At 49.9% G+C, this 10,333-nt stretch overlaps 2 protein-coding genes across 2 annotated transcripts; both read left to right on the forward strand.

Moving 5' to 3' along the window:
• The first annotated feature begins 5,626 nt into the window (after window positions 1-5,626).
• On the forward strand, window positions 5,627-6,328 carry LOC147479860 (uncharacterized). Its single transcript, XM_086578506.1, has one exon. The coding sequence runs from the start codon at window positions 5,627-5,629 to the stop codon at window positions 6,326-6,328; it is 702 nt and encodes a 233-aa protein (XP_086434632.1).
• A 661-nt stretch (window positions 6,329-6,989) lies between these two features.
• LOC147479861 (uncharacterized) lies at window positions 6,990-7,415 on the forward strand. The gene has a single exon (XM_086578507.1). The coding sequence runs from the start codon at window positions 6,990-6,992 to the stop codon at window positions 7,413-7,415; it is 426 nt and encodes a 141-aa protein (XP_086434633.1).
• Window positions 7,416-10,333: the final 2,918 nt, after the last annotated feature.

Here is a 10,333-nt window from a genome sequence, read left to right on the forward strand (position 1 = left end):
TTCATTACTGTTTTGTGTTTTCACAAGCTTTACTGACTTTTAAGATTATGCTGGTAATTAGAGTAAGACCTTGAATTGACCATCTTCAACGTCCAAGTAACAGTTCATTCCATGGATCAGCTTCATAGCTACGCAACCAGCCGATACTCATAACAAACCCGAGCTGTCAAGGACCGGAAAATAATTACTTAACCAGGTTGGTAAGTTCTTAACACATGAGTTCCAAACTATTCTGGTTCTTGTGGATGCATAGTGGATTGACATTGTACAGAAGGCCTTTATAATTCATAGAGTCAATAAGCCATTCATCACATGTTTGTAATCAAATATGACAGCCAATGATCTGCCCCGGTCAAGTGTTAAGTGAGGAAGATTTAATTGCCCAAGGGAGATGGTAATAGTACATTGTAAAGTTTCTGATTCATCTATGGCACCCTTAAAATTTCTGATCAATTGTGGCAAACCCGCAGAATGCAAGCTACTGATAAGAAGCGTTGCCAGGATGGTATGATCACATAGTTGAACTTGTCCATCATCCACAGGTCCAGTTTTTGCTGCATATATGGTTGGCCCGTGGGCCTATCTTTACCAACCTTAAAACATGGGTGAGGAATTATCCGATCTTGTGGACTTTCTTTGTAGTTTGCTTGAGCCACAAATTCAGCTCTCGAACTATCAATTTCACACAAGCTTTCGAACCCGTCTTACAAACAAACGGGTGCCGTGTATATAAATAATTTGAATCCTACTCAGTTCGGAGGAGAGATTAGTGATGCTTTGTTAGGTAGCCCAGTGCCCCAGTCTATGTTTTAGTTGAAGTGCCAAGGCTAAAAGGTTTAATAGCGTGCAATTACATCTTTGTTTTCACTCTTTAAAAAAATTAAATATTTAAAATTTTCAAAGTAAAACCTATGGTCAAAATTTCAAATTTGGGTCTAAGAAAGAAATTAAACAATTAGAAAGACCGCCCCATAATAAAATTATTAAAGCAAAAATAAGCATAAGAAAGAGGCAGAATTAACACCCGACTCATTGTAGCACTATAAATTCAAAATTAATTCTTGTAGTGTAACCTGATAGGTTAGTTGTAAGCAATACGGTTATGTGAAAGATTGCTTAAATCCAGCTAGTGTCATTTTAGTACTTTTCTTCTTCAATAAAACGAAAAAGGAAAATACATGCGCCACCTTTCAATTACAAACAACACACTTTAGATTATCTAAATGAAACATTTTTATTCCCTAAATGAAGCTACCGTAAGAGTTATTGAGTCATTCTATCCTTAAAACAAAAACTGATCAGCTACTGCTCCAAATGTCTTCTCCACTAACTAATCCATATCCACGTTACTGCTGCATCACCAAATGTGATAGGCTTCCGTCGAGCTCATTCAAGCATATGGTTTGTCCATTGTTGACGTTAATACAGTGCTCTCAGCATCATAATTCCAAATTACTTTATTACTAAAGTTAAAATTTTAGTGTTTGATCTGTCTAAGAAATTCTAGATTTATTAAAGTTGAAGGATCTAATCCTTCTTACCTTATCATATATGCAGAAAGCCAGAAATACTTCAAAATAGTGATCAAACCCTATTCTCATGAAAAAAACAGTATTTATTATGGTGTACGCTGAGTGCTTTTTCCATTTTTCAAATCATACGGGAATGAGGCTCCAACAATTCGACTCTAATAACATGCTTTAAAATCATGCGCAAAGACATGATAAACTTGTAGTGGTAGTATGGGGGCCCGAAGTATCAATGGGAGGATGCGCCCGAGTCGACGAAAGGAATCATGCCGCGGCGTACTGGATCAGTGCTAAGTCACATGGTCGCAGTACGGAAACCCTACACGCGGAGAGAAGAAGACCGCGAGATGGAGGGACACGTGGAGGGCCCGGATGGAAAAGGGAACCGATATAAAGAGAAAGAGAAGAGAGAAAAAGAGGAGGAAAAAAGAGGAGGAGAGGGCAGCCATCAGAAGAGAGAGAGGAATAGTGCTTCAAGGTTGGGTGAATAGTGAGAGGAACGAGATTTGAGTTGTAACATTTGGCGCCGTCTGTGGGGAAGTAGAAATGGCACCAAAGAAGGCGGTGGGTAGACCTCGGAAGGTAAGAGTCCTAGAACAAATGCCAGAAGCGGCGGTGGAGGAAGGGAAAGAGCGAGGGAGGAAAGGGGGGAAGAAGAAGCTCGGCTTATCGGGGAGGAGATTGAAAGGTGAGGGAAGAAAATGAGGAGCCGAGGAGAGAAAGGGAGAGGATGAGGAGGAGTCAGGGGAAGACAGGAGGGAGGAATCGAGAACGAAAAGGCGGAAGAGGAGGAGGAACGGGACCGACTACAGCGGGACAACCCGGTGATGGGACTAACGATGGAGCAAGTCCAACAAATGATAAACAACGACCGGAGGCGAATCTTACGCAAACGAAAGTTCGACGAGCCTGGCGATCCGTGGTGGTGGCGAATCGCGAAACAACCGGCAGATAGCGATATGGACTTTCGAGGTGCCAAAACACTTCAATCAGCCCAGGTTTGAGAGATACGATGGAACGGGAGACCCGGCAGATCACATCCATCACTTTCGGCAACTGATGTCTCTCTGGCAAGAGGCGAGGTACGATGGTCCGCGGTGTATGATGTTCCAAATGACCTTTAAAGGGGCTTCCGACTGGTACTATCGATTGCCGTCAAGGAGCATAACCAATTTCCAAGAGTTGGAGCAAGCATTTGTTGATCACTTTATACATCAGAAGCGGAGGGTGGTAGATATCGCGGCCTTATTTAATGTCAGACAAAGGTCCGCCGAATCAGTCAGGGAATACCTATGTCGCTTCAAGGCGGAAACACTTAAAGTGGAAAATTTGGATGAGAGGACGGCGGTAATAGCATTCGAGAGGGGGCTGCGACCAGGGACGGCGGTACATCAGTCTGTGGTGAAGAATGAGATTGCAACATTGCACGAGCTATATCCGCGGGTGGAGAAGTATATCAGGTACGAGGACACTATGCAGAAAGACTCAAAGAGGGGAGCCAAGGCAGTTACAGCGGTAGAAAAAGGAAGGGAGCGCAGAAGAGAAAGAGGAGAAGAGGAGAAAGGAGAAAGGTACATGGTCGACAAAGACGGCCGGGCGGGGAGAGAAATGGCGCGAGGGGAGCGAGAGGAGAAAAGGCCATATCGAGGTGGAACAAGTGCCTCGGCGAGACCGTTGAGCGAGATACTGCCATTGATAAAAAATGTGCCGGGATATGAAGGGCCGCGAACATTTCCTGCCGAGATGCCTAATAAGCCATACTGCGAATATCACCAGGTGCACAATCATGGAACAAACGACTGCTATGCCTTAAAATGGTTGGTTCAGAGATTAGTTGAGAAGGGAGTGATGAGGGAGTTCGTAGCGGAACCACAGGATAGGGAGCCGGTGCCCAACGCGGGAAGAATATTGGGAACCATAAACGTTATCTTCAGTGGGGAAGCACTGAGTCACAATGCCCACCGGGATAAGGTCAGGAGGACAGCGAGCATTCAACAAGTCAATAAGTCCCACCGAGGGCAGAGATACGGCACGGATCTAGCGAACGGGGAAGAGGGGATTGCATTCTCCAATGCAGATCTCTGAACCATGGATACTCCACATGAAGATGCGCTAGTCATCACGGTAGCAATGGGTAATTATGTGGTCAAAAGAGTCCTGATTGTATGCGGGCGCCAGCCGCGGATTTTCTTGTTCAAGGAGCTCTTGAGGAGATGGGGATAGACCCGGGGCAACTAAGACCCCGCGGACCAGCTTGTACGGGTTCAATGGGAGCGTCACGGAGCCTATGGGTGAACTGTTGCTGCCGGTAACCACGGGTCCGGTGACGGTGTTCTCGAGATTTATGGTGGTCGACTCCCAATCCCAATACAACGCGATCCTGGGGAGGAGATGGATACATGAGATGAGAGCGGTGCCCTCGACTTATTATCAAGTCATACGCTTCCCCACCCCTACGGGAACATACGAGGTCTGCGGAGATCAGGTGGCCTCCAAGAACGATCCACCGAACACAATAAAAAAAGGATGTCCCCGAAAGGGGTGTGGATCGGCGAACCCCAGGAAGAGGTCAGCATAGCAATTACAGTGCGGGGCCGTGGAAGGGGCGATGGTTCCAAAGACTTTAGATGAAACAGAAATAGTGGATCTGGGAGAGGGCGGAGAGGAGAAGTGGACGTCGATTATTGGATCGAGGCTGACGAGCGAGTGGAAGGCTAAGTTGGTGCAATGTTTGGTGGAGAACAAGGACGTATTCGCCTTGGGGATAGAGGATGTTACAGGCTTGGATCTGGGATTCACATGTCATCGCCTGCATATGAGGGAGGACGCGAAGCCTGTACGACAGAAGATGAGGGGAATGAGAACTAAATACGCGGAAGGAATCCGTAAAGAGGTGGCTAGGCTAAAGAGTGCAGGGATCATAAGAGAGGTGGAGTTCACGGAGTGGCTGTCCAATATAGTCGCGGTCCCAAAGAAAAATGGGAAGGTGCGAATGTGTGTCGACTTCACCGGACGTAAACACGAGTGTCCGGGGACAGTTATCCTATGCCGCTGAGTGGGCGAATTGGTAGACGGGGACGGCATGGATTCAAAGATATTCTCATTTATGGATGCGTCCATGGGGTACAACCAGGTTGCGATGTATGGACCTGATCAGGAAAAGACATCATTCGTGGTGGAAGGAGGCACATACTGCTATACGAGGATGCCATTTGGGTTGAAGAATGCAGGGGCTACATTCCAACAGTTGGGAGAGAAAATGTTTGAGGGCAAGATTCGACGGGGAATGGAGATATACATCGATGATATGGTGGAGAAAAGCATGTCAGAACTAGAGCACCTGGAGGGGTTGAAGGAGACGTTCCAGATACTGCGGGTCCACAACCTGAAACTCAATCTAGAGAAATGCACATTTGGAGTCACCACAGGGAAATTTCTAGGGTACATGTGACACAGCGGGGAATAGAGGCAAACCCCGAGCAGATAAGATCGCTGGTGGAGATGCCGCCGCCGCAGACAGTGAAGGAGGTGCAGCGGTTGGCAGGTAGAGTCGCGGCTCTCAACAGATTTATCTCAAAGTCATCCGACAAATGTAGGCCACTGTATCGACTGTTGAGGAACACCACGGATTTCAAATGGACAGCGGAGTGCGAAGATGCATTCCAGGGGCTTAAGAGGTATCTAGAGGAAACACCGTTGTTGTCGCGGCCCGAAGTGGGAGAAAGATTATATTTGTACTTGGGTGTCACGGATTATGCGATCAGTTCAGTCCTCGTACGAGTAGTGGATAAAGTAGAAAGACCAGTGTACTTCCAGAGCAAGACCTTATTAGACGCAGAGACTAGGTAAGGTGAAAAGAGAAGCACGCCTTTGGCCTTGGTGTTCTCCGCCCCGGCCGGCCCTATTTCGGCTTCCACACGAAGAATTGTGGTGACCAACTTGCCCCTCAAGCAGGCTCTGAGGGCAGAAAAATCAGGGAGAATGCTGAAATGGGCCGTGATGCTTAGTTCATATGAGATTCAGTATCAAGTTAGGACAGCGGAGAAGGCTCAGGCAGTGGCGGAATTCTTGGCGGAGTTCCCTGCAGAGGATCCTACATGGGGGGAGGAGATGGTTTTGGAGCCCGAGAGAGAGGAGGAATTGGATTGCCTGAACCCCTAGGATGCGCTGGAATGGTTGGAGGTGTTTGCCATGGATCGGCAACGAGATCTGCCGGCAGCGGAATAGGCGTGGTGCTGGTCACTCCGGAGAACAATAGGTTAGAGCAGACGATGAAATTGGGCTTCGCAGCATCAAATAACGAGGCGGAGTATGAAGCTGTAATCGCGGGCATGAGAATGGCAGTGAAACTGGGCGTGAAGGAACTCACCGTATACTCCGACTCAAATTTGGTGGTATGCCAGGCGAATGGAGGATTCGCGGCTCGATGTCCTAGAATGGCAAGGTATTTGGGAGTCCTGCGGGCTTGGGTCTCGAAGTTCGACCAAATCCGATTCATCCATCTGAACCGTGGGGAGAACCACCACGCCGATGCTCTGGCTTACGTGGCCGCCGCCATTCCAGGATCTGAGGAAAGGACAATCGAGATAAGGAAATTGAGCAGGCCGAGTACCGAGGAAAGGTTAGAGGTAATGATCACGACGGAGGGAGATGATGGATGGATGGGACCTTTCAAGCAGTTCTTGGAGGGGGTCGATGTGACCGACCCTAGAGAAAGGCGGAGATTGGAACAGCGCCCGAGGAGGTACACTGGGTTCGAGGAGAATTGTATCGGGCGAACTTCAACGGGCCTTTGTTGAAATGTTTGGGGCGAAAGTGGCTCAAGAGGTGCTTTCGGTGTCGCGACGAAAAGAGAGGAGCGGGGAGCTATTCGGTGGGCGGACAACGGTAATAAAAGGTTGTTAACACAAGGTTACTTTTGGCCGCGACATGAAAAAGAGACGCCAGAATTCGCCGTAAAGTGTGAGAAATGTCAAAGATTCTCTCAACCGATATGGGCCCAGTAGAACCAGATCAGGTATCTAGCCCATGGCCGTTTGCAATGTGGGCCCTCGACATGGGGCCACGCCAACGCCCGAGGTAAGAGGAGGTTTCGTTGGCGCTGACGCACTACTTTACAAAGTGGATTGAAGCCGCGCCCCCGCAAGTGGTAAAGGAAGCCCAAGTAATCAAGTTCTTATGGGAGAATATTATTTGCCGTTCGGGTTGCCGCCAGATGCTATCGTTGGCAGATAATGGAACGCAGATTCACGGGATCAAGAGTTAAGAGCTTTCGCAGCCTATCATGTGAAGCGAGGGTTCTTGGCCCCGCATAACCCCCGGTGGCAACAATGGGCGGAATCCTCCAACAAGACCATACTGAACAATCTCAAGAGAAAGCTGGAAAGCAAGAAGGGGTATTGGGCCGACGAGCTCAATCATGTACTATGGGCATATCGGACAACGCCGCGGACCACCACAATGGAGACCCCCTTTTCGTTAGCATATGGTGTGGAGGCCGTGATACCAACAGAACTGGTGGCAGCGACTACTAGAACCTCAGCCGTCGAGGATAGGTCAAACTGGGGCATCTTGGCCAGAGACATGAACCTAGCTGAGGAAAGAAGAGACACCGCGCGCATCCGACTAGAAGAGTACCATCGCCGCCTCCAACGGCAGTACAACAAGAAGGTGAAGCTAAGGAGTTTTAAGGTGGGAGACAAGGTACTCCGGCGGGTGACCCCCAACACCAAGAAAGTGAGCGAGGGAAAGCTGGGTCCAACATGGGAGGGGCCTTATGTGGTGATTGAGGTGGGAGGATCGGGCACCTACAGGTTGCGAACCTTGGAAGGGAAAGCGGTTGAAAAACCGTGGAATGTAAGGCTGCTAAAAAAATTTCATGAGTAAATGTAATGGGAGTGTATGTAAACCGCATGAGCTAGTTGTACATATATAAAACCTTAGCACTTTTGAGATGATTAATGTCGCATGAATTGTTATTGCCTTCAGAGTAAAGGGAATGGAAGGGGGGAGCCCTCCGAGGACGAGAGGTCTGAAACTCAGTCGGGGCAAAAAGAGTGTCCACGACGGGGGCGAGATCTCACACGAGCCGGGGCGAGAAGAGTCGTCCCGGACAAGATATGAGATGCCAGTTAGAGGAAGCGAAGAGGCTTCCTCTGTCCGCGGACAGGGGGTCCGACAGGTGTAGAGAGCAAGGGTGGGGCCCCGACCTGAACATGGGGCAGAGGGAGTGAGGGCTCCCGACCAAATGGGTGAAGACGATGATAGAGGATCACTATCGCTAAAGTCATGCAGATACCGGGTACCGACAAGGGCACTTGGAATTCACAAAGACAAAATATATGGTATATCCACAATCAGATATCCTCAACCAGAGAGAGTAAAAATAAAACGAAATGTATCAGAGGTACTGCAAATTACAACAAAAGAAGCCTGGCCAGGGCACAAAACAGGCCATTTCAAGCAAAACACACTTAAACATTTTCATAGATCACTGACTCGGCGGCTTCCTCGAGGACGGCATCCGCAGCAGCGTCTATCACCCCGGCCACAATGACAGCGGCCTCGTTGACCACGGGAGCCGATTCCGAAGGTGGTACAGCCAATTCAGAAGGGGGGGCAGCGGTCGGGGCCTCAGGGAGAAGCCGCCCTTCTTTGACAAGCCGCTCATGCTCCTCCTTGATCTTCTTGGCCACCCTCTTGTCGGCCTGGGCACGGAAGTGATCCTGGAGTTCATCCATGTCGGTGTCATGCTGCTTATGGAGGGCCGCCATTTCAGCCTGGTGTTTCTCAGAGAGGGAGGCCAGGGCGGCTGTATGCTGAGCTAGGAGGGTTTCCCGCTGGTTACTCAGGCGGTCATTAACCTTATCCATGTAAAAAGGTGGGCCGACCTCGCCAGCCTTCACCGTCCCGGGCCCGAGCTTCTCCATGTCCGCGGCTGCATTCTTTTGCTCCAGGCGGGCAACGTCGCCGTCCAACTGGTCGATCCTGGCCCTTGCACCAAAAAAGCCTCGGATCATATAAGAGATGTCCAAGCTCATCTGAAAAGAAGTAACTGTAGTTAGAGTATTCAAAGGGAGAAAGGGAAAGACACCCAGTACGAAGGAGAGAGTACCTTCTCCCAACCAGTGTAAAAGGAGGTCCGGTGAGAGTCAAACGTTCCCCCATCAGCATAGGCCATGTCCCTAGGGAGATGAGACCCGTAGAACAGAGAAGAGGCCACGGCGGCGTTGTCCAAGGCCGAATCGCAGATGTTGAGTCGCGGTTTCAACCTTGGAAGGAGGGGCGAAAGTAGGAATGGTTTCGTACCTCTCTTCGAGTGGGGGCCACCTCCTTCCCACGCCGCCGCCGCACGAAGCTGGAGCAAAGGTGGTGGGCGGACTGATGGGCGGGGTCTTCCTCAGACGCAGAAGTCCGCGGTACGTTTAGAAGTCGGAGGAGGAGAGGATTGAGCCGCGGCTGAAGGGACAACAACGGAGACCTCCTCATCGTCTGAGTCGCTGTCGAAAAGCTTACGCTTGTGGGCACCCATATCGGGATGAGGAGAAGTAGTGGAGAGTGAATGAGGAGAAGAGTATTGGTCTTCCCAGGTCGTCAGGGACTGGTAAGGGTGAGGGTCCACGGAATGGGGTGGAGAAGCGGAGGATGAAGGAGGGAGACGGCAGATTGGTCGGTGGCGGGGGGGAAGCTTTCTTGGGGTGGCTCTTCTTCTTGGGAGGTGGTGTATCCCGAGGCTTTCTCTCCTTTGGCGGTGGGGGGCGATAAAAGGGGAAACAATATTTTCCAATAAGTTTCAGTTGAGGGTCGGAAAAGGAGGGGAGTGGCAGTGACAGGATCAATTCCTAGTACCACGGACTGTGCCTGTCCCAGGTCTCGAATCTTCCGGAAAGTGGTGGAAAAGAAGTTGTCGTAGGGCTGTGACTTCGAGTCCGGACGCCAACCTGGAAAAGAAAACGGTCAAGTCAGAAGGGGGAACAAAAAAGACCTACACCAAGGGGATTAGTAGAGAGGCAGACTCACCGCTGGGGAGAAAAGCCAGGTGATTAAGGTTCAAGTCGGGAGGAAGATCCGCGGAGAGGAAGTTTCCAGAAACGTAAAGGGGGTAATGGTGCCACAACTTGTCTGAGGAGGTGACACAGAGTATAAAGTGTTGCTTTCTAGGTCGAACACAGAAAGAATGGTATCCCACGCTGACATCCTTGGTGCTCTTTTTTATGTAAAAATGAGCAACCATGTCGCGGACTGTTATTTTGGGGACTTCGGACCGGTTGTAGTGGTTCGCAGCATACATAACCCTCCAGAAATTGCCGATGCCTTGGCAAGGAGGGATGTTGAAGTGTTGCATACCTCGATATCAAGGCGGGTGAGGGGCAAACGGAGGCCGGCTACAATCTGCCCTACCATGGCAACTAGACAGCCCGGCTAATAGGGAACCAAGTGGGGGTAGTAGGTTAAGGCAGGGACATGCTCCAATATGACGTTAGCGGGTATGCCGTAGGCCGCCTTAACAACTTCGAGATTAGGTCTGCGGCTGCGGGGTGGGGGCTGAGGAAGGGCAAAGGGTCGTCCAGAGGTGAAAGGAGCCCCGATCTGGTCGGGGTGGGGGGGGGGGGAGGCGACACCACGGGACTCGGAGGAGGATGAGGTGTCGGATCTGGAAGCTGACATCGAGGTCAGGGAAGAAGTTACACAGTCAAGACGAGTTGGAGAGAGAAGAAACCGAACAGCCTCAAACTCAAGAGAGAAACACGCAATATAGCAATAAATGGATTAAAGAGGAAAAGGGACCAACCTAAGGGAAGGGG

This window comes from Coptis chinensis, chromosome 8, assembly GCF_015680905.1.
Source record: "Coptis chinensis isolate HL-2020 chromosome 8, ASM1568090v1, whole genome shotgun sequence".
In the NCBI taxonomy this organism is placed as follows: Eukaryota; Viridiplantae; Streptophyta; class Magnoliopsida; order Ranunculales; family Ranunculaceae; genus Coptis; species Coptis chinensis.